The following is a 24346-nucleotide window of genomic DNA, read 5'->3' on the forward strand; positions in this document are numbered from 1 at the left end:
ACTAAAAGGGTCATTTAAAGCCCGTCGGTGTGATGAAGTCGACGCTGTGTGGGAGAGAGAACTGCCACTTAGAATAATGACACACACACACACACACACACACACACACACACACACACACACACACACACACAGAAATATATAAATAAAACATCACCTCCGCTTTAATCTCAATCTTTTTATCTACACTATAAATCCAAAAATACACACTCAGCCAGCTGCGAACACACTGCTGTGTATGACACACACACACCTCGGCTCAGAGAGCTGGTGTTCGTCACACACACCTGTTCCTCCTCTTTGATCCTCCTTCAGGTTTTAAGCGTCTTTTCCAACCGAGCGTTGGGAAAACATTCAAACGGTCCTTACGTCACACAATTTAAGAAAAAAAAAAACCCCCTCAAAAACACCGAAGCAGGTTATGAAACGAACATGACATCACTTCACACACGATTGCCGTGATCAGGGTTTGAGATCATTTCCCCTCCTCTCAGTGGATGTCAGGCCTCTTAGACTGAACAGCTCTGGTGCTGCTGACAATGTTGCATTCACAGAATCACACACAGTGAAATAACTGAAGTAAGTAAAAGCACCTACAGATGTGGTCAGACGTTTACATACACTCATCAAGAAGTTTGAGTTTATTTAGGATTCATTTAATTGGTTGGTTTCCTGTTATTGACCTGGCTTTGAATATAGCCTACGAAGTTCCAACAGAGTTGAAGCTGTTGATTTGGGAAGTTCATTGTAGAAGCTCAATGTTGTCCTGCTTTATCCATTCCTAAACCAGCCACGATGGGATCATTGTCCTGCTGGAACACGTGTTTGGTCCAAGTATGAACCATCAAGCTGTTGATGTAAGATGAAGTTGAAGAACTTGGAGATTTGTGCGATGTACCAATACTACTGGCACCAAAACAGCCCGACATCATGATGCTTCACAGTTGGATAGGTTTGAAATTCTCACCCTTGTTCTTCCAAACTAGTTTTTGTCATTGCAGCCAAACAGCTCGATCTTTGTCTCATCGGACCATAACCCTTTAGAAGGTGTTCGGCTCGTCCATTTCAGTCGAGTCTGAAGGTGTCGATTTTGAAGCAGTCAGCAACCTCTCGGTCCATGGTGATGTAAAACCCACTTCACTGTGGATGCTGGTGTTTTACCAGTTTCCAGTTCATGGCAGGCTTGAGCCTTGGTGGTTCCTGGTTGTTCCTGAACAGCCTAACACCTTCCCTCTGTTCTAAAGGGTGATAGTTGGGGTCTTCTTCCAGACCTCAGTACTATTGAATAGTTTTATTAGTTTTTAATTATCTTGATATTTGCAGTTGTGTAGATAACGCACTCAGCAACGCTCCCAACTCGTGCCTTGGACTTTCCTATTGTTTACACTAAGTGTTGGTCAATCCAATCAATCATTTTTATACTGCCAACAGAAACTACCAGCTGTAGCCAATCAAGATCACTAACGAGAAGTGAATAGTCCTCGGCCCTGTCAAGTTAAAAGCCATTGTAGAACCTTCAGCAGCACTTATTGGAGATTTAAGTGGGTCTACATTTATCTTTGATTACAGGAAATCTAGAATAAATTCAAATTTGCACCAATTCTTGTTTCTTAAGAAGAATTCAAAGAAATCTATAAAAGCTCAAAATTATTACGACATTCATGCCCATGATTAAAACGACCAGAGGAGCTGCCCCCTGGTGGACGTTAAAAAGAACGCAGCTTTAAGCCACTTTTACACCAGTTTCATATTTCACATCTTCATCTTTTATAAAATACATGTTTTACACACAATATGAATATGAACTGTTGTGTTTATGGTTTCTTTCTGGGACTATGTACGACTGCAGTGCTGGGTCTGACCTGGAAGAAGTCTGCGATGGTGGCGACATGGCTGGCACAGGCACACTTCCTGGCATCTGCCACATCATCTCCAACCTGAAAGAGAAAGAGAGATGGGGTTGTAAAACAAAAACGAGAGTAAAAAGAACAGCCTGAAGAAGAGTTGGATGAAGAAACTGGTAAAAAAGAAGTAAAAGGATGCTAAATCAACCAATCAGGATACACATGCTAATTTCTTTTGTGCTTTTTGTTACATTTAGTCAAAATCCACTAATTATTTTGTCTTCCAAGTGACCAAACTGCGAAGGGCCTCCCTTTGGTCTCATTAGGGCTTTTGTTTAGCTGTGGTCATGTTCGGTTATTGCAGCAGTTGTATTATAACTGGATGTGATTCAGTAATCACAGCTAATTCATTCCCACACAATACAAACGCAGTGCGCAGCAATTACACAGGAAAACAGCGTCTCAGCTGCATTCACAGCCATTCATCTCTTATCTGTCTGTGAGTGAGCGTCGGATGAAGAAAGAGAGGAGGAGCGCTGCTTGGATGCTTTCGCAGCATTTTTGAAGAGGAGCATTTCGAAGACCTTTTATGCCCATTTTGGGACATTTTTTGGCACCGTTGAGCCTGGTTTGGCCCGGTTAGCCACAGTCTGGTGCTCTTTTGGCTGCTAATGTTGCTCTGTTATATTGTGATGGACTCCAGTGGCTCCTCTCCCAGTCTCATTTAACCACTAAATACCTTTTTGTTTCTCTCTCAGTCTCTATTTGCTGCATTAATGACCATATCTCTTATTTTTTCTTCCATTTACCTCTGGAATTGTGTTATGGGGGAAAAAGCAGCAATTATAGCCAATTTCTGGAGGACGGATTGTTTAAGTCTGCCTCTCGCTGCACTGTGTCATTAAGCTCCAGCTCAGGGCGCCCCTGCTGTTGTCAGGTTCAGAAAAGAAAGCATCCATCACGAGGCTCTTAGACAGATTCAGACTTTGTTTAAATGCTTTCAGCGCACGTCGCTGGAGACTCTCAGTGGGTATAACTAACCTTAGCATCACAAATTATTCATCCCTTCCTGCTACACTTCCTTTTCGTCATGAATTAAACGGCAACTGCTCCGTTAGCATGCGTGGTGCTACGACTCCATTTCCTTCCTCTCTGGTTTGGCCCGCACTTTAACTGGAACTTTTCACTTATTACAGCGTGAGGCAGAAAAGTCCACATCCTGCTTTCATTTTTATTTCAAACATGTGCATTCACAATCGTTGCAAAATATCATTCCATTCTTTTGGTTGAAAAGGAGTAGGCAGAAGTATACACATAATAATCCCTACCCCCTCAAATTTTACCTCTCATTGATTTAATTTTCTTTTAGCCCTAAATTACACAAACAACATATGAAGTAAAAGTAAAGCAAAGACAAAACAAAACAAACAAACAAACAAACCAAATAAACAAGCCCCACCACAATATAGCTACTTTCATATTAAATAAGGACTGAGTGGTAACGTTTGCAGATTCACAAATTATGAGATAAACAAACTAAAACACTATTATGAACAACATTACCGCCCTGTGTTAACCCTGTTTTCTTCATTCAGATAGATATATATATCTCCCTCTATATATATCTATATATATCTATATATCTATCTATATCTATATCTATATCTATATATGTACACACACACACACACACACACACACACACACACACACATATATATATATATATATATATATAGTGAGATCATTAACAAGACTGGCTACGGATACCGACTACGGAACGGAGCAGTTGTCAGCCACTTCCTGTACATGGATGACATCAAGCTGTATGCCAAGAGTGAACGAGACATCGATTCACTGATACACACTACCAGGCTATACAGCAATGACATTGGAATGTCGTTCGGACTGGAGAAGTGTAGTCGGATGGTAACAAAGAGAGAGGGAAGGTAGTCAGAACTGAGGGGATTGAACTACCAGAAGGCAACATTGCAGACATAGAGGACAGTTACAAGTACCTGGGGATCCCCAAGCGAATGGGAACCATGAAGAGGCCGCTAGGAAAGCTGCAACCACCAAGTACCTGCAGAGGGTCAGGCAAGTCCTGAGGAGTCAGCTGAGCGGTAAGAACAAGATCCGGGCCATCAACACCTATGCCCTGCCCGTGATCAGGTACCCTGCTGGGGTAATAGGCTGGCCAAAGGAGGAGATAGAAGCCACTGACATAAAGACAAGAAAGCTCCTTACCATGCATGGAGGGTTTCACCCCAAGTCCAGCACCCTGAGGCTGTACGCTAAGCGGAAGGAAGGGAGCCGGGACTGGTGAGTGTCAGCACCACAGTCCAGGATGAGACAAGAAACATCCACGAATACATCACGAAGATGGCCCCAACTGACAGCGTGCTCAGTGAATACCTCAGGCAGCAGAAACCCAAGAAAGAGGAGGAAGGCGAGGAACCATCATGGAAGGACAGGCCCCTGCATGGTATGTACCACCGGCAGATAGAGGAGGTGGCTGATATCCAGAAATCCTACCAGCGGCTGGACAAAGCTGGACTGAAAGACAGCACAGAGGCACTAATCATGGCAGCACAAGAACAAGCTCTGAGTACAAGATCCATAGAGGCTGGGGTCTATCACACCAGGCAAGACCCCAGGTGCAGGCTGTGTAAAGATGCCCCTGAGACAATCCAGCACATAACAGCAGGGTGCAAGATGCTAGCAGGCAAGGCATACATGGAGCGCCATAACCAAGTGGCCGGCATAGTATACAGGAACATCTGTGCCGAGTATAACCTGGAAGTCCCGAGGTCAAAATGGGAGACGCCCCCAAGGGTGGTGGAGAATGACCGAGCTAAGATCCTGTGGGACTTCCAGATACAGACGGACAAAATGGTGGTGGCTAACCAACCGGACATAGTGGTGGTAGACAAACAGAAGAAGACGGCCGTAAAGTGCGCCGAATGGTTGAACGATGCACAGCGACTCCATCTGCTGCAAGATGATGTTGTAGGTCTTTGGTGCTGGTCTGTGGGTTGACTCTGACTGTTCTCACCATTCTTCGCTTCTGTCTATCTGAGATTTTTCTTGGTCTGCCACTTCGAGCCTTAACTTGAACTGAGCCTGTGGTTTTCCATTTTCTCAGTATGTTCCTAACTGTGGAAACAGACAGCTTAAATCTCTGAGACAGCTTTCTGTATCCTTCCCCTAAACCATGATGGTGAACAGTCTTTGTCTTCAGGTCATTTGAGAGTTGTTTTGAGACCCCATGTTGCTACTCTTCAGAGGAAATTAAAAGAGGAGGGAAACTTACAATTGACCCCCTTAAATACTCTTTCTCATTATTGGATTCACCTGTGTATGTAGGTCAGGGGTCACTGAGCTTACCAAGCCAATTTGAGTTCCAATAATTAGTTCTAAAGGTTTTGGAATCAATAAAATGACAACAGTGCCCAAATTTATGCACCTGCCTGATTTTGTTTAAACAATTATTGCACACTTTCTGTAAATCCAATAAACTTCATTTCACTTCTCAAATATCACTGTGTGTGTCTCCTATATGATATATTTAACTGACATGTTTTATTGTAACAACCAACGATTTATACAGGAAAATAATGACTATTAACAAGGTTGCCCAAACTTTTGCATCTCACTGTAGCACATAAAAGTTCACATAGGACAATGGATAACAACAGTTATTATGATCTCTCTCTTTTTAGAACATTACTTTTTCAGCTAAAATTAAGGAGTAACTAACAGCATATTCATGCTTGTAGAGATGTTACAGCTAGCTGAGCAACATTAGCCAAAGTCCTAGCTTAGCTTGTGTGCTTGCAAACTTTTTGCAGAGGCCACACAGTTTTTTGTTGTTACAGAATAAATAAAAACATTAAGTAAGCTAACATTTACCCTGCAGAAAGATTTTTGTATGTAAAGACTTTTTGCTTTGAAGAAATAAAAACTGTTAAGCTTAACATAACTTCTAATGTGACAATCTGTTAGCTACTTGACTAATTTAGCTAATTTTTGAAGTAACGGAAACTCAGATCAAGTAGTGGAGGTAAAAATACAACATTTCACTGTGAGAAGTAAAGAAGTAGAGAGAGGCTTAAAAATAAAAGACTAAAGTACATCTGACACAGAATATAAAAAGCACACTTTGTTTCACAGACTATCTAAATCATGAATAGAACATTTTCTGCCAAAGTTTCTGGATATTTCATTAAGTGATTTTTGTAATACTCTCTGTCTTTCTCACACATTTTAATGGATCAAGCTCAAATGGAAAAACGTGATGCCTCAGTGACCTCCTGTCCAACCAGTGTTTGATTCAGAATGTGAAGACAGTTGGTGGGCTGGTTGGCCACTGCTAAACAAATCTGGTACATTAATCGAGTTTCTGAACTAACTCTTCTCACAGTTTAAATCTCACTACAATCGCAGCATTTGGTGACGTCAGCGTGTCTACGACTGCTGCTGATGCCGCTCTTCTTCCAGCTGCTGAGGCTGCAGCGACGACGAGTTTTAGATCGCTCTCATCGGCGCGTTCTTGTCAAATAAACGACTGAATTGAAAATGTGCAGCGACCCTCGATGACTCTGATATTCTCATTTATAGCATTGAAGGACATTTCAGAGTGTGGCCCCTCCCATTTCCCCCTCGTCCCAGCGACTCACCCAGTTGATGAGGATGTATCGTGGCAGAGCGGCGGTGGGCTCCTTCAGGCTGCAGAAGCCGTACATCACCCTGCCGCTGTCAAAGGTCAGCGTGATCTCTGCCAGGCCGCCTCCTGCAGCACAGAACGAGAGAGTTCATTATGACTGCAGCACAGTCGCAGCCATGTCTGCTTTTTCAGCTTCTGCTGGCTCGCTCTCCATGGGACACCAGCGTCACCCCTCAGACACCTGAGAATAAAACTTTTAATCTGCACTTCCAGTGCAGGTACAAGTTAGTCAATGTTCAGAGATTATTAAGGTGATTGCTCACATTAAGAATTATATTTTCTGTATTAAAGTGTGCAGAAATTTTTAACTGAGGCCTTTTTGATCTAAATGTGTTTATATTTGTTCTCTTTTCCAGAAACGAATCCACAAATAATCCACTAATCTACGGATTCGTTTCTGAAATAATAACTTAGAGATCATAAGAAACTGTCAGCTTTCCAGAATAAAATGTCAGATAAGTCAGACTCTGTGAAAACCTCCCAGTATAAACTGGAAATACTGAACTGGAGATTTCTGTGTCACAGTAAACCAGAAAATTCACTTTTAAACAGCCTCAAAAGTTTCAAAAGGTTCTTATTGAGTAGAAAATAGTACTTAAGTAACATATCACTATAAAACTTAGCCATTAGGCAGACAGCTACTTTTTGTATTGCAAATTTTCTTAAATTTGACCTTTAAATATGTAAATGAGATATTAGACATGCACTATTTGCATAAATATCCCATAGACAAAGTGCAGCGAAATAACAGCTAATTCTGACTTTTGGACCTTTTCTTTTCTCTCGACTAAAAAAACATGTTATGAAAGCAAAACAGATCAAATTCTCTAAAGTGACGAGTGCATAAAAAACTTTGTTCCTTAAAATTAAATCTCCAACATAATGAAGTTTTCAGTGAAGTGAATCACTCTCTCTGTACTTTTTTGATTAGCATAACAACGTGAACATGATGAACAATCAGTGGAAATAAGCAGATCCTGTCTGGGAACATTCAGGCTTTGTACCCAGAGATGAATAAGACTCATCATCACACAGTTAGGACCATTCAGATTATTGTTAACTTTACATCAGCAAACACAAAACATCTGGAGTTCGAGTCCGCTCAGAGACGTTCACAAAGCTACATGAACTTCTTTAAACTTTCATGTTAAACAGATCACACGTACTGCATAATTCATTTAGGAACAAGATCTTTTTCTTTGGCTTTTTGCCTTCAGGGGTCACCACAGCACATCGTCTGCCTCCTTCTCACTCTACCCAGCATCCTCCTCTGTCACACCTGCATGTCCACTGCATAGTCCCCACATTAAGTGTCCCCACTCTCACCTCCACCCTCCTGCCTCTCTTCTCTCTCGCTGCGTGCTAACATGCCATCCCCCTCTCTGCTTCCTCTCTCTTTGGCCAGCAGCAGCAGCAGCGACAGTTTCTACCAGCACTAATCTGGACCCCGACGGATCCGTGATGGAAATCTCATTCTTGAAGATCCACATGTTTGATTACGAACAAGATGAAACTGCAAAGAATGTGGAGATTTCATCATCTTTGGTAGCATAATTCAAAGATTTAGAGAAATCTCAGCACAAACTAATGGACACTTGTGAACACCACTGTCAGTGAACACAGCTCATCACTACATCCAGCAGTTTTAGTTAAATCTCTACTGTGCAGAGAAAGCAACAGACCGAAGATCCACAGAGGCCACCACCATCTCTCTGGAGATGAACCAGCCTGAGTGGAAATCCGTCCTGTGGTCTGACCAATCAGGACCAGTACAGTATTAGAAACCAGCATCCACAATGATGTAAGAGGAAGCAGCATAGGTTACTATCACAGCAGTGAAGGTCCCATTAATGCTGCATGATATAGTATTTTGAGGCTTTAGAGTTGCCATGGTGCAAACATCCTTTTAATTGAAGGTCTTGCTTATTTCACCGAGAAAATATCAAATTACAATCTCCACATACTCCAATACTTCCACTTCCGCTCCAGAATTTTCATCTATGGAAAACAGGTGGAAAACTGTGAAACTTTGCTCCCATCCAGACAGCACCCTGTCCTGTGGCTTGAACCAATCCGTGACATAGATTAGCCTGCTGGACTGCAGTACTGTCCCAGATCTTTTTCACGCTGCTTCTCGACTTCAAGCTGTTAGTTTGAAGCCTAAAATAAAGGTCCTGTTCTGCAGGTATCAGTGGTTTCTGCAGAGCTGCAGATTCGTCTGTACCACACAGACAAACCCACAAACATGACTGTGGTGTGCAGGCTCGGATCTGAAGAGGCAGACTTTTCTTTTCAGTCGCTGTTGAAATATTCAAACCTCTCAAAGGAAGCGCTGAGAACAAGAAGGAAGCCAAGACCAGCGCTGGCAGATGGAGACGTCCTCTCATAGAAACCAGCAGAGTCTGAACTTTTAAAGTTTCTTTGAGACAGAAACCACAACATATATGTTCACATTTAGGTTACAGCGCCCCTGGAGGCAGGAGGAGGGGATGACCTCGTGTTCCTGCAACCATGACAATAACCCCAGCTATGTGTTTCCTATTTTCTATCATAGCTTCTGTTCAAGCCTTCTGTTAAGGAGGGGCAGCCAATCAGAAAAGAGTTGGCTTGAACGGAGCTAAACCTGCTTGTTTCGGTTTAGGAATTACTTTGAACTGTGAATCATGCAAAGCTATGCTGAACAAATGCAAGAATTAAAACATGGAGCTTCAAAAAAGGGTTAATCTGGGTTAATTTTACTGGTTTTATTCCACAGCTTATAGATTTGTTTAGGTTTTAAGGTTTGCTGGGTAGAAGTGTCTTCAAGCATCATCATCATCATCATCGTCCCTGCAGCATTAGTGATGCAAACACTTCACTTTAGCACTTCTCTTTATACACTGATGATTACATTAGACTCGTAGAGGGTTATTCAGACGAGACGTTTACAGATAAAACTTTATTTTCATGTATGTTTGAGCTCAGCGTGAGAGTGAAACAGAGAGCAGCAGGAGGTTACTGAGTCTCACGTAGTTTATGACTGAAATTCAGATTCATCCTTTAAACCACTGTCAGTTTCTTTAAGTATTTATTAATTTAAATGATTTTTCCTTCTTTACATGTATTTACTTTCTATCAAATTCCCAGTCAGGCAAACTAAGGACAGCCTGTAGTGTTATTTGGTCTTATCTGGGTTAGAGATGGACCGATCCGATATTACGTATCGGTATCGGTCCGATACTGACGTAAATTACTGGATCGGATATCGGTGAGAAATTAAAAATGTAATCCGATACATTAAATATAAAAAAAAAACACCTCACAAAACTTGCGACACGGCGTAACTCGGCTCATAACCGTAGCACGTTGGAGCAGTGTGCATCACCTGATAGAGCGGCTGTGTGTATTTGTAGCCTCGCTACCAAACCAGCATTTCATCTCCGAGGAAGTTATCCCAGAGAGAAGTAAAGCAAGTGTGTAAGTTCATCTCTGAATGTTTGTAAAGCGTTCCCATGTTAAGCTTAACAACCGATATATGGAGCGACTGCCTCTCGCTCTCTCTCCCTCACCTTCCTGCGGCTACTTCAATCGTGAAACTGCTTAATGATCAGCTGATCGCGAGTCCCTCTCTCTTCTTTGTTTTTGGCCCACTTTGCACCAGAAAGAGGAAACCAGCGGCTGAACAACAGCAGCACCTTTAACCTTGATAAGCTGTTGTTAGAATTTATTTAATATTACTTTCTACACCAGGATCCTTTTCACGTAGCTGACGGCTGGTAACTGTGCAGGGGCGGATCTAGCAAAGTGTAGCCAGGGGGCCGATAGGGCATTAACAGGGAAAAGGGGGCACAAAGACATACTTTTCTTTCTTATTCTCATTTAAAATGTCTAGCTTTTAATAAATAATTATCTGAATCTTACACCCAAAGTTTTAATCTGATGTAAAATGTATAGAAGTCCATTACTGTATATAGTAACTGTTAAGTCTAATATACCCTAGTAAGCTATAGTACTTTTTCCTTTGGGAAGGTACCATCTGTGCAGTCTGCAATTCTGTTGAAGAAAGATGTTGAATCTATTTAATTATTCTTGAAAAATAATTTAATTCTGTGCATTTTTTCACCCTGCATCAAATTAAAGTTGATTACATCGATTAAGCATCATGACGTGGAGGGTGGGGGTGGTTCCCTATTTTATTTTGCTGGGAGTTTGCAACCCTATTAGTTAGGTTGCTTAATATTTCTGCTAAGTACTCTTTAAAATACCAGAATAGGGAGGATGGAGTAGGTTTAAGTTTATTAGATTGATCAGTGTTGCTGAACTATAAAATATTTTGGGTGCAGTGTATTTTTTACATACAGGTATAACAGAATAGCTTTAGTGTTGGTGTTTATTTAAACTTGAGTATGAACTTATACAAAATGCAGCAAGATATTAAAAAAACAGTTTTATTGATTAAAAAACGCACTATATCGGATTCATATCGGTATCGGCAGATATCCAAATTTATGATATCGGTATCGGTATCGGACATAAAAAAGTGGTATCGTGCCATCTCTAATCTGGGTCCTTAGCTGTGCTTTAAGCAGACGTTTAGCTACACTTAAAAGATCCGTTTTTATTACTTAACTGTATCCTACTCTCTGCTGTGGGGTGAATGTGTAAAACAACAACAACCCAACGGCCCGCATATGTGAACGTTTTCCTCTTCACTTTGTGCACAGGGACACACATCAGTGGGTTTTTCGGTTTATTTAACTGAGAATAAAGAAGAGTTTTCGTGCCCAAGAATATGAAAAAATTAAAATGAGATAAAATGCCGAGTACTTCACAAACTGCTGAGTCTGTGTTGCCAAAGTAAACATGCACACACAGATCAGAGCCATCTCTGAATGGATGCGTGCGACCCGAGCCAGATTTGGACTTTCACTCTGCTTCTGATGTTTAACATTAACCACCGTGCGCACATTTGCTAAATCCTGGCTAACAAACGACACACAACACATACAGTGAGAGCGAGCATCGAATAAGGAGGGGTGCCATTATTCTGTAATGATCCTGCAGCGCATCATTAGCAGAAATGATAATGAATCTCTCTGATGGCTCGGTAACAATCAGGAGACAAAGAGCATGATTGTTTTTACCCCCAAAGCTTCAGCAGACGCTGCTCATCGTGATTTACAGCCGCCGGTCTGCAGAAGCAAATTAGAGCCAATCTGAACGCTCGCCTTTTTCATTAAAAACACAGAAATGATGTCAGCGACGGGACGGGAGTCAGCGCAGCAGAGACTTACCTCCGGACGCCGCCAGCTTCAGGTCGTTGCTTTCATCCTCGTATGTGTACAAGGCCCTGTTAGAAACACAGACAGAGTGCTAATTAGACACAAGTAACGAGGTACAAATACTTTGTTACTCCACTTAAGACAATGTTCAGGTAACTGTACTTTACTCGAGTATTTATTTTTGCTTTTCTTGCCGTTCATGCTCGGTGAAGTTTCTCCAGGAGAACAGAGAAGAAAAACCCACATTTGGGAGCAAGAAGCACAGTTTGAGTCCTGCCTTTCTGTTCTTTGTGCAACGTTAAGCTCGAGTTTTTCCATATGTTCTTTGCTTAAGTCTGAAACCCAGAAACTTCTCGGCTCAACAAACTCAAACTCTTTGTTTGGGTTTGTAAAAAAATGAAACCTCAGCGTCCGGTCTCAGCTCTGTTTACTGCTTGCTGCACGCAGACACTCGCGCTGCTTTCAGCCTGTTATTAGGGAGCAACACTTTCTTTACAAGACAACTCACAGCACAAACCTCCAGCCACTGCATGAACCAGAGAGTGCTCAGAAGTGCCTTCTCTACTTAAAAACTCCCATCAGCCTTCTCTGTGGCGACTCCTGTCAGACAGGCCCCACCCCCCGAAACAGTTTTGCAGCAGATAACAGACGAGCTGCTGCACGACGAGGGAGGTTCACAGGCCAGCGGCTCCAGCCTCAGCACAGCTTCAAAGGCCGTCCTGATTATTTGGTTTGACTGAAGGAGGAACCGCCCTTTGAAGAACTGAGATAATGCATCTTCTGACTGTCTGCTTCTAAAACTGCGCTTTCCTCAAATACACGCCGACACACACAGAAGCTACAGAGACACGAACATGTACTGAGCACTCCCCGAATTATGAAAAACAAATTAAACTGGTGCCTCCTCACAGCCACCTCTGACCTCTCCGCCGAGGCTGAATGAAGGTGACAGAGATTACAGCTTAGCCTGCATCTCCAGATTGAAAGTCCTGCTGTAACCCTGCAGCGAAGCAAATAAAATAAAACCCAGTAATCTGCACAAAAGGTCAGAAAGAACCAACTGCATAAAACACAGCCACGCTGCTGTTTCCACAAGGCTGCGATTTGTTTAAATTTATATTTGAGCAGAGCGCCACAGCAGTGCTAGTGGCGCTCTGCTCAAATATATAAAATAAAAAGGAAACAGACCTGCAGACATTAGGACCTGTTTCAGTGGGCGGAGCTCATACTCTAATGAGGCGAGTCCGAAGAATCGCAGTGAGCCAAACACTCAGGCTCCTGAGTTTTTTTCTTACTCTTCTCTCTGCGTGACGTCACAGAGGGGTTAATGTTCCCAATGTGGCCATATTGTACACAGAAGCCCCGCCTACCTGCTGTTCAGACTGTTTATGACGGGCAGCCAATCAGAAGAAAGTCACTTTAAAGATGGGGGAGGACTCAAAACAGCTTGTTTGGACAGAGGATGAATTGAAGGGCTGAGTGTCAGATAAAGAAGGATTATTTTGAACTGTGAATCATGCTAAGCTGCTGTGTTATATGCCCGACCACTTCCAGCTAACCTGTGCATGAGGCAAAGAAACTGGGAACCAGCAGGAAGCGGTAGAAACAGATTATTGAAGGATATGAGATGCTGGGATTATAAACCAGACAGCAACACACGGGATTACTACAGATCTTGTCTTATTTTACCAGGTTTCCTTAATCAAAAATAATAGCAACATATGATGCAGATTAAATAGTTTGTGTTTTAATTTTCCTCAGGATTAAAAACCTGATCTCGTCAGTTTGCGAGCTGCACTCACCTGCCTGAATGTGAGATACTTTTAGTTAGATTGGTGGATTTGCCTTGGTGTGTGTTCTGTTAAAGTGTGTGTGGATGTTTGGGATTACCATGTGGGCTCAGTCCACATGACATCATGCTGTTTCAGCCCAAAGCTTTAGTCTGGCCAGCGTCTGACTTCCTGCTGACCTCAGCTCGCCGCCCGCCATCCTGTCTGTTTCTGCAGAGTCACTCTCTGCTTCCTGTTTCTCTCTCTGTTTATGCATCACCAGATCTCCTCTCCTCGCTGCTACATTTTCACTTTCCTCACAGATTAACAGATTACAGCTCCTGTCAGCAGATCTTCCAGCTGTAAGACTGCTTCTTTAAACTCGTGCCAGTCGAGCCTGACCTCGTAGGACTCCAGATTTATGTTGGAAGTTCAGTTTTTCCATCCATTACAGGGCCAGCTCTGCCGATACCAATACCGATACTTTTACCCTATAAGGGCAGCTACTTAGGGGAGAGATTTATAAGATGAGTCATCATCAGTTTGCCAAATTCTGGACACTAAATCACTGGTTTTTACTTTCCACAATAATCATTTAACCCAATAAAACACATCATTCTGCTTTTCATGGATTTTGAAACTGAGCCCGTCTCTGAAGTTTTTGGGTCAGCTTTGTTTAAATGTGCTGTAGGCTTTAAATAGACGTGACAGTCAACACAGGAAGGTGTGAGTTACATTTTTTCATGTCTAAAGAAAAAAATATTCTACACAATTCAGACGGCTACATATTAAACAGAAACAAAGTATCGGTCCTATGACGCCAGTATAAATCTAATACCAGCAGTGGTATTAATACTAATATCGATACTGGGATCGATCCAACCCCAGTGCCTGCTCAGTTCATGATTATACATTCAAGTAAAACCTGCAGTTCCTCTAACGTCCACTGGAGGCACTTTACAGCATCAATAAACATGTTTATTGCGTGTTGTGATGCAACCATCAGTCGGTCGAGAGGGGAAAATGTGTTTCGCTAATTATGAATGACTGCAGACTCTGATGTGTTAATGTGGCGCTCTCTCGCTGTAAACTGAGGAGTAAAGTCAGCATCTCTGCACTGATTCAGCTCTAGGCGACGTAGCCGGCTGATATTAATTGACTCCGACACTAATTTGTTCCTCCACTTGTGCCGTTTGATGCTGCTGGGGTTAACATTTTTATTTTCTCAGAACTCCCGGGCTGTGTATGGCCTGGATACTCAGGTCTGAACCAGGAAATCCAGATGAAAAACAGATGGCTGGTGTAAGAACACAGTCTGATACTACAGTTACTACTACTACAGCTTCCTGTATACGACAGGTACAGCAGTATCAGCATCAGAGAGAATTCCTGGAGGCAGAAACAAACACAGCGAGGCCAGAAAATAAAGCGATAACAGATAATGAAGACAACAATATGGAGAAAGTAGAGGAGGAGGCTTTTAAGATGGAGAGAAAGCGATGAAGAGTGTGTTTATGTCGCTCATTCAAGGCCTCTATAAATAATTCCCTTTAAAGCAGACAGCTGTTTATTATTCATATAAGCCCTCGTGACCTAGAAACAGCTCCGCATGTGTTTGTGTGTGAGCGGTTTATCACACACGAGGACGGGAGAAGAAAAGAGAAGATGTTTGATGAAGAGGCAGCAGGGAATGAATGATGAGACGACTGATGAAGCTCATCAAGTAATCACATTCGGTCCAGAACATCAGTTTTCTCTGCGTGTCCAATCAGGAGAAAGCTCTCATCTCATCATGGAAATTTCAATGCACAGGGAAGGAAGAGTGTGAAGGACAAACAGACCTTTCATAGCCTGAAACCAACCAGCGTCCCGGCTTCATCACAAGCTAATGACAGCAAAGCCGGTGCGTTACTTTTTAAGCCTAATTTCCGAGCTCTCAGTTGTTTGTTAAACTGGAACTGAAAATAGACTTCCCTCTCAGAGTGTCAGAGCAGCCTCACCAACCCCGGCTTCACAATCCAAGATGGCGGCAGTGCACGTAAACATTAGCAGAACCCGAGCTGCCACTGTTGTGTATTTGTGGCTGAATGAGACATACGCAGAGTGTGGGTCAGGGTGTTTCCCTGAACGTGCTGCAGCAGCGGTTTTTACTGATAAACAAAAAAACAAACCCCTCACCAGCATTGCTAGCAATCCAGCGATAGCTTGCTAGCAATGCACAAATGGTTGCCTGTCGCTAAGGAGCAAAATAAATCCTGCTTTTCCGACTTTACTAGTGGAGACACTCAACTTAGGATTGCCGTCACTCCAAGCTCTGAAGTCTGGCTTCCAAGAAAAATAGAACGTAGCATTTGAACCCGGCTAACTGCTGCTCTGGGTATCAAGCAAACATTAGCTAACATGCCAGAATAAATCCAGCTTTATCTGATGCAGCCCATCTGGCCAAATGGGAATTAGCTGTCAGGGAAAACTCCCGTCATTTGGCAGGACTTGGACTTCTGGAGGGATTTTTTGGTTTGAGGATGAACTCTTTAAACTGTTTATCAGAAAGGTCACGTAAAGAACAGAATTTTTTAAAATAGCCATCATTTTCCAAGATGGTATTATATCCACCACAGTAAACAGCTCTTTTACCACATGATTTCAACCACTGCATCCAACAGGGAAGCCAGATTTAAGACCTAAGAAGGACTTCAGGGCTTTTTTGTCTTATTTTTAACAGAAAATCTTCCAGGAATAAAAGTAGGAGATGGTTCTTAAAATCACCTTATAAATGGTTAATGACTAAGATCATTTAAAAAGAGTAAATATGTTTGACCTTATCACGAATATGTTTTTCTTGCCAGCCTCATTAGCTGGCGACCATCTTTAATTCATAAATGATTAATGTAATCAGAGTACATTCGCCAGGTGTTGGCAGTAGTTTCTACTTGTGAAAGATTTTCCTAAAATAACTGAATATATAGATATATAACATATTTTATACATGGCAAACAGTATATATTATATGATATAGAGCATATATGGTGCACAGGATACATGTCCATGTCCTAGGCTGACATATATGAGATGTTATACTGCAAACATGAGGCCCAGGCTGATCACGGTCTTTCACTGAAGAGCCACGGCTGTCATTAACAACAGTGGGGTTATGCAGCGCTCCGTTAACACATTTAAAACAGGAAGAAGCTTCAGAGGAGACGCCGTCTCCATCCGATTAGCACAGATGCTCACATGAAGCTAAAACCCTGACGATATGTGGGGGAAGATAAATGGTCAGGATCAGGGAGGAGGTGCAGTACAGGTGTGTGACATGGTGCTGTAAACACAGGGTGATGTGACAGCGCACCTTTGTTTGTTTCAAAGGTAAAAAAAAAAAAAAGGAAGAGAGCACGAAGCTCTGAGAGGACGTCGCTGTTTCCATTATTCTGTCCAGCAGCTCGGGGTTGCCAAGGCAAATCTCTCTCTCTCACACACACACACACACACACACACACACACACACACACACACACACACACACACACACACACACACACACACACACACACACACCCCCACACACACACACACACACACACACACACACCCCCAGTGTGAGTATCACCATGGCAACCAGGCAGCATCCCCCATCATTATGTGAGTAACAGCAGTTAGTGACCTGAGGGGGGCATCGATGTAAAGACAGCGGCGGCAGGAAGGAAGGAGGGGGGTGAAGGAGAGCTGAAGGGCAAAACACACAGACACACACACACACACGCACGCACACACGCACGCACGCACGCACGCACGCACACACACACACACACGCACACACCCCCCGCAGGTGTAGAGTCAGTGTGTGTGTTTGTGTGACGACTTCAGAAGAAGACTCTCCTCCCTACAGAGAGCCGCGGCTGCACGACTATCACCGATATCCTGATCAATCCTGAGGTCACATGATTATTTTTCACTCATTTCAGTGACAGGTACGTTTCCACGGCACTGTGATGCAAACATTATGCTGCTTTCACCTTCACTTCCCATTAATTAACCTCTGCAGACACTAAAGGTCTTCGCTCTGCGACCTGTAAGTGCATCGCTGTGAGTTTTGTCTCGCCCTTTTGTGCTGATACGATGAGTGAAAGACTTTAGACTTTGCTTCAAAGCACCGCGTTCGACAGCTGTGAGCCGTCTGTGACGTCTGCTTCTAAAACCAATAACAGTGTGAGGGAAAAACACCTTTTGTCCATCATGGTGACTGTTTTCCTGAAGTTGTTGTTGCTTGTTGTGTTTACCGGTCATGTATTTTTTGATGTCAGAGCCTCTGTGTGAGCTGGACGGATACCCGCAGGCTCACTTTCATGCTCATGTTTTTCTTTATCCTCCACTTTGTGGTGTGTTTGAATAGCTAACTTTGATTTTTGCTGTATTTTAATGTGGTGTTAATCATCCAGGCTCCATACAGGAAACTTCAGGGGGCATCTGTGATTGGCTCGCTGGGTGCATCATCAGCAGCTGATTTAAGGAGCACTTGATTTGGTTTTGATTTGTGTTCTTTTGACACAACTTCAATATCGACTCTTCATCTTCAATGCAAGTCAAAGTTTGTGAAGGTACTTTCTATTCAAATGTAAAGACAGAGAAAACCTCAACAGTCAGACCCCCTATGAGTAAGCACTTTGGTGACAGTGGGAAGGAAAAACTCAGTTTTAACAGGAAGAAACCATCAGCAGAACCAGCCTCACGGAGGGGCGGGGCCATCTACCACGACTGGTTGGGGGTGAGGGGAGGGAGACAACACACTTATTCATGTGAAGCCAAAATTGTGATGATATTAAAATTAAAATCACCGGCAGTAAGTCGGACTCATTCCCGGTGGGTGTTGGACGCTGCTCTTTGTCATCGACTCTGTTCATAGTTCTTATGGAACGAGAATAAGCACCTCCAAGTCTGAGACTGTGGCTGTCAGCCCGAAATGGGTGGAGCGTGAGACTAACAGACGGATTGCAGATATGAGCGGCGCAATGAGCTTTGTCTGAAGGGTGGCTGACCTCTCCCTTAGAAATAGGATCAGCAGTAGAGCGGCTCCTCTTCCACATCGAAAGGAGCCAGTTAAGGTGGCTTGGGCACCTGGCTAGGATACCTCCTGGATGCTGTCTTGGTGAGGTATTCGGGCATGTCCTACCAGGAGGAGGCCCCAGGGCAGACTCTATATCTGTCGACTGGCCTGGAAACCTCCTGATGAGCTGTAGGAGCGGTGGGGTGAGGAACATCTGGGCTTCTCTGCTCAGATTGTTGCCCCGGTGACCTGAACCCAGATAAGTTGCTGAAAATGGAAGATGAATGTAGCTACAGCAACCTCACATTTATGCCAACCCCATCTTGGCCGCATGGAACTAATGTGACCAGAAGGGGCGGGTCTACCTATGAAAATACTTTGTGATATGTGATAGGTAAGACGTTAGCCAATGAGTGATTGGAAATTACCACAGCTAATCCTGTGTGAAACGTGGAACGATGAAGATTTACAAAGTATTTATTTTTTAATTCAGTTTGACCCAAAACAAATGATTCAGTCCACGAAGTCAGGATCCAGACAGAAAGCCGTTTCCTCAGAGATGTCTACAGTTTATTTGCAATCGCAGCTATCGCCCCCTGGTGGCCTGCAAGTAGAATGCAGGTTTTTAAGCACCAGACTGGTTTTATTACTGCGACCTGGAAGCTACATCTATGTTTTTTTTTTACTATGATTGTGGAAACACTGTGACATCCAAGCATGTTACTCAGCGCTGCTGGCAGAGAAAGCCTGGATTTGTTTTTTATTGTGATGCATGCTGATGTGTCAGAGTCACATTTGTATCATCTTATCAGCACCATTAAATAGCTGAATGTCATTAAACATAACACTAAACAACTCGTGTTAAATGAGTAACCACCGGAGTAGTGAGTCGAATTTCACAAAAACAATTAGCCAAAAGCAAAAAGAGGAGGCGTTTGCAGAGCAACACGATGAGCGAGAGCCTCAAAACGCGAAGAAGCTGTCATTTAACAACATTAGATACCAAAAATATCTCAGCAAATTCTCCTCCACAATCAATTCCCAGTGAAAGCCGTCCAGAGCGAGCACAGAGCAGGGCCATAAAACTGCCACAGACAGTTAACACTTCAATCCTCTGAAAGAATCCAGCCGGGCGGTGAGAAAGCAAAGGGATCGTGTACTCTCAGACTTCCTGGACTTCATGATCAGCGGACGTCAGAGTGCTCTGTGCTGCTCGGAGATGAAAAACACCAGAGAGGAACCGATGGTTATACATGGCAACAGTCTGAGCAATGTCCAAATCCAATAAAAGTGTGAGTCCATATGTCAGGATTAACAGTTTTCAGCTTTGTTTCCTCTATTATATAACAACATAAAAACAAAAGTAAAGTGGGTAACGTGTTTTCCCTCTATGGGGGACGGTGGGCTTGTATAGAGCGTGTTACCTGCAGCAGGTGGCAGTCAGCCGTGTCCTCAGGTAGAGGACAAAGACTCAGTATCATTGGATCTTCCTGACAGAGATATGAAGCCACCACCCTGCACCAGACTCCATTGAAAAAAGCAGTAATTTTACCTCTTAAAACACAGGTGTGGTTAGCTTTTGTGTTACCGAGGTGTTGACAAGAGAAAGTGTTTTTTTTCTGAATGTGTGTTTGTGGAGAGAGGGGCGGGGCTTCGGTGGGAGGAAGAGGGCGGGGCTTCAGAGGGAGAATGAGGGTGGGGCTGAGTGAGATTGCAATGAGAGAAAACCTTCATCATTGTTAGTATTATTATTGCATGAGTAGCGTGTATGGAGTGGGGGCGGGGCTTCAATGGGGACGGGGCGGGGCTTAAATGGATAAACATCAATCAGCCCAAACAGAGCTGAGAGCAGTGTTCAAAGACACTGTGTGGGTTCTTCTCTTCTTTGGCTGTACAAAGAAGAATTTTTGTACAGAAGTAAGAACAAAGTTAGTCTGATGGTAAACAGTAACTAGAAACAAATAAATTCAGAGAGTAGAAACACACTCTTCTGACACTAACATGACAGCGTTTCCTTGTTTTTGTCTGATTACAGAAGAGAAGCTTTGTTCCACAACAAGAATCTGATATTTATACGTGAGGTTTGAGAGTCATGGATTCCTGTGGGAGTTTTTTAATGGGCACGGGGAGAGAAAAATATGTGTGGTGAGAGGAGAAGAAGACAGAACAGAGAGACTTTAAATACTGACGACGAGCCGTAAAGACAGAAGCAGGCAGACGGAGAGGACTGTGGCGGGTGATTAAGTATGCTGGCGAGGGCTGTTATTCCTGTGGTCGGACAGCGCAGCGTGATTTATTGAGCATGAACCCTACATGGTGACTCAATATGAAAAAAATGAGGCAGACAGACACGAGGACAGAGAATTATGGGTAATGTTTCAGAGGGAATGAAGGAGGGCATTAGGAAGCAGCCGTGACTCGCGTATCTGTCGGTCTGGGAACGCCGAGATCTGCATGCTGACCCGATGAGTAAGACGAAGGCGAGGTGGGAAAACGAGGTGTAGGTCCGGCACCACCACGAGACTCTTTACATCCGGCTAAACGCACGGAACAAACGCCGCAGCGGCTCCAAGCTCACTCGGCCTTTAACTGTTCTGGGTTTGTGCAGATTGTGACTCCATTTGTCATGAATCCAGTGGTGTAGGTGTGTTAGCTCACAAATGCCCTCTCTCAGAAGCTAAACGCTGCTCGTAGCTCTGAAGCGCTCCCATTTCAGAGAAAAACTGCCCACACACTGACACAAAAACCTAAAAGCAGCAAAAGGAAGCTGTTTATTTCATGAGCGAAGGATGGCATGAAGTGAAAAAGGGGCTGTTTAGACAGACATTAGCCTAGCAGCAATGAATAAAGAGCAGGAGGGGTGGGAGGTGAGATAAAACAGCGGTTTTCCTCTAAAAATAGTCTATATCCACCTGACACCATCTTTTAATGCTGATTTCAAGAACGCTAACGATAGACTGTATATAAAAGACAGACGCTGTCCACGTGATTGGTCAGTGAAGTCCAGTTTTTAAGTTTCAAACTTTGAAACCAGCCGTGATGAGCGAGGCGTGGATACTCAGTTACAAGACTCCAAAACAGGGTCACCATTTACAACCTGAACATCACGCTCGATTAGACGGTGCTCCCGGGTCGGCTGACATAAATAATCTACCCCAGGGTCTCCTCCTAGGTGGGCATGCCCACAAAAGCCTCCATCCATCCTAACAGGACGTCTGAACCACGTCAGCCGGCTCCTCTCAACACGAAGGAGCAGATCGCCCCGACTCTTAGGCTGAGCCGGCGTCCGTGCAGGAGGAAAAAAAAAAGTCTCTATACAACATAACATACATTTGAGTCATGTGATCACACACAGGAAACCCAGAACAGCGGCGAGAACATGAACAAGGAGAAAAGAAGGAAAATGGAGAAAAATGGCAGCTCGAACATGAGTCTGCATCTGTCTGCACTTCAATTAAATTATAATGAGGAAAAGATGGATTCCCTGGTAATGGCTCCCCCGGAGGAAAGCATAATTGCAGTGTGTGTGTGTGTGTGTGTGTGTGTGTGTGTGAGTGTGTGTGAGAGTGTGAGAGTGTGTGTGTGGTGGGACAGAATAATTGTCACATTGCGGTTATTTACAGCTTTGAGGTGAAGAAAAGAAAAACAGAAAGATAAAAAGTCTTTATGTATGACGTTACATCAAATATCAAAGTAAATACAGCGGTAGGGCTGCCACGATTAGTCAACTAGTCACGATTACGTCGACTATCAAAATCGTCGACGACTGATTTAATAGTCGACGCGTCGTTTGAAGCTTTGTATGATCCCAAAAGACGCAGGAATAAGTAGTAGGATTTAAGAGTGTAATAACGGACTGAAACAGAAGATGGCAGCACTGCATGTACAAGGATGCCAGCTGCCGTTACACTCCGAAGAAGAAGAAGCAGCAGTGTCCCAGAATTCATAGCGCGGCCCTGCTCAGTTTTCAACAATGGCGGCAGCTAGTTAGTTTTAATATTACTCTTATTAATCTTTCTGGGTCACAAAATAAACGTTTAACATATTTTCAGGCGAGAATGTAGCTGTGTAAACCTCAAATATCTGCTCAGTTTATCAAGACACTGCATATTTTCAAAAGCGCTCCGACGTTTTCGGAGACGTCTGTTACCCACTAGCTCGATAGCTAGCCGGGGCAAGGCTCACTAGAGCCCGTGAGAACACCGGACTCCCGGCAAATCGTTTTCAAACCCACCACTGTCTTTCGCTACTCAGGTTAAACATATATAAGTCAGTTAGATAACTTAAAAATGTTATTGTTTGGCCTTTTTTTTTGAGTATTTTATTTGTTCCTGAGTAAATCGGTTTGGCTGAGATTAAAGTTATAGTTTATACACGACTGAATAAACGTCAAGCAGACAACTGATTATCAGAAGTGTGAGATGTTCGAGAATATACTCCGGTGTCCCGTTATATTTTAGATAGCAAGGAGTTTATTAAACTTTACCGAAACAATCTGTAAATCTCATTAAATTTAATAAACTATCATCTTGTCTTTATTTTTAGTTAGCACATACCCTAAACACTTAAAACTGTAAGCTAATGTTATATAAGAGCAGATGCTGCTGGTGCAATAAGCTGTACGTTTTACGTCCAATGGATGCATGATCCGATTAGTCGACTAATCGCAAAAATAATCGGTGACTAGTCGACTATCAAATTAATCGTTTGTGGCAGCCCTATACAGCGGGACCTTTTAGGCTACATTCACACTGCAGGTCTTAATGCTCAATTCCGATTTTTTGATCAAATCCGATTTTTTTGTCTGCTTGTTCACACTACAAATAAAATGCGACAGCAAACGCGCTCAAAGCGGCCCGCATGCGCAAAAGAAGACGTCACACACAACGCACTCTGTTTAGACCCAGAGCAAACAATATTGTTTGACTGATGGCCCTTAATATAAAGACTTCGGACTTTACGTTTCCCAATTTTTGCTTTAAGTTATTTTGTTATTTACATAATAATGTAAATAACCTAATAATGATCCTTATTGCTGTTTTAGAGGAGCGGTGCTTCAAGGATAATCTGCAGATTTCTGTCAGAATCTGCAGATTATACAGTACAAATAAAATGTTCACGTTGTCTTCCCAACAGTTTCACTAACATCTACACTGGATGGCCAGGAAGCGTTCGCGATGTCTTCTCCGGCGCTGATAATTGGCGTCTGTCTTGTGTCAGTGGACGTAAAAAGAGCGGATTTAATGCGACATGACCGTTCAAACAGCAGTCGCTTTCTAAAACATCGGATACGTGTCGGATTCAGTACCACTTACTTAAAGTGACCCAGATCGGATTTGAAAATATCGGATTTGTGCCGTTCACACTGTCATACCATGATCGGATATGGGTCGCATAGGGTCACAAAAATCGGATTTGATGCGCTTTCGCCTGCAGTGTGAACGTAGCCTTATCCTGTTTCAGGGTTTAAAACAGAGTTTTAGCCTCAATCTTAGCTGATATTTGACTTCCTCTACATAAATGTCACTTTAATTTTGTCCTTACTGAAGTCCAGACACACAGAAATGAAATACTGTCTTTCAGGCAGGAGGATACGGAGGGCGAACACTGCCAAAATTATATGATTTACAAAAAGTACGTGTAAACAAATGAATTTCACATTTGTTCACAACCTTTCACATTTCTTTATTTACTTCTTATTCATT

At 43.0% G+C, this 24346-nt stretch overlaps 1 protein-coding gene across 2 annotated transcripts in view; it reads right to left on the bottom strand.

The window, feature by feature from the left end:
• dbn1 (drebrin 1) overlaps positions 1-24346 on the bottom strand; it is a 131260-nt gene that overhangs the window by 13413 nt on the left and 93501 nt on the right. For both annotated transcript variants that reach the window (XM_039618795.1, XM_031750276.2), the window contains exons 2-4: positions 11844-11899; positions 6524-6636; positions 1863-1937 (exon numbers count right to left, since the gene is read on the bottom strand). In XM_039618795.1, the coding sequence (XP_039474729.1) occupies positions 1863-1937; positions 6524-6636; positions 11844-11899 (244 nt within the window). The remainder of the gene's footprint in view (positions 1-1862; positions 1938-6523; positions 6637-11843; positions 11900-24346) is intronic.

Source organism: Oreochromis aureus, linkage group 10 (assembly GCF_013358895.1).
Source record: "Oreochromis aureus strain Israel breed Guangdong linkage group 10, ZZ_aureus, whole genome shotgun sequence".
NCBI classification, from domain to species: domain Eukaryota; kingdom Metazoa; phylum Chordata; class Actinopteri; order Cichliformes; family Cichlidae; genus Oreochromis; species Oreochromis aureus.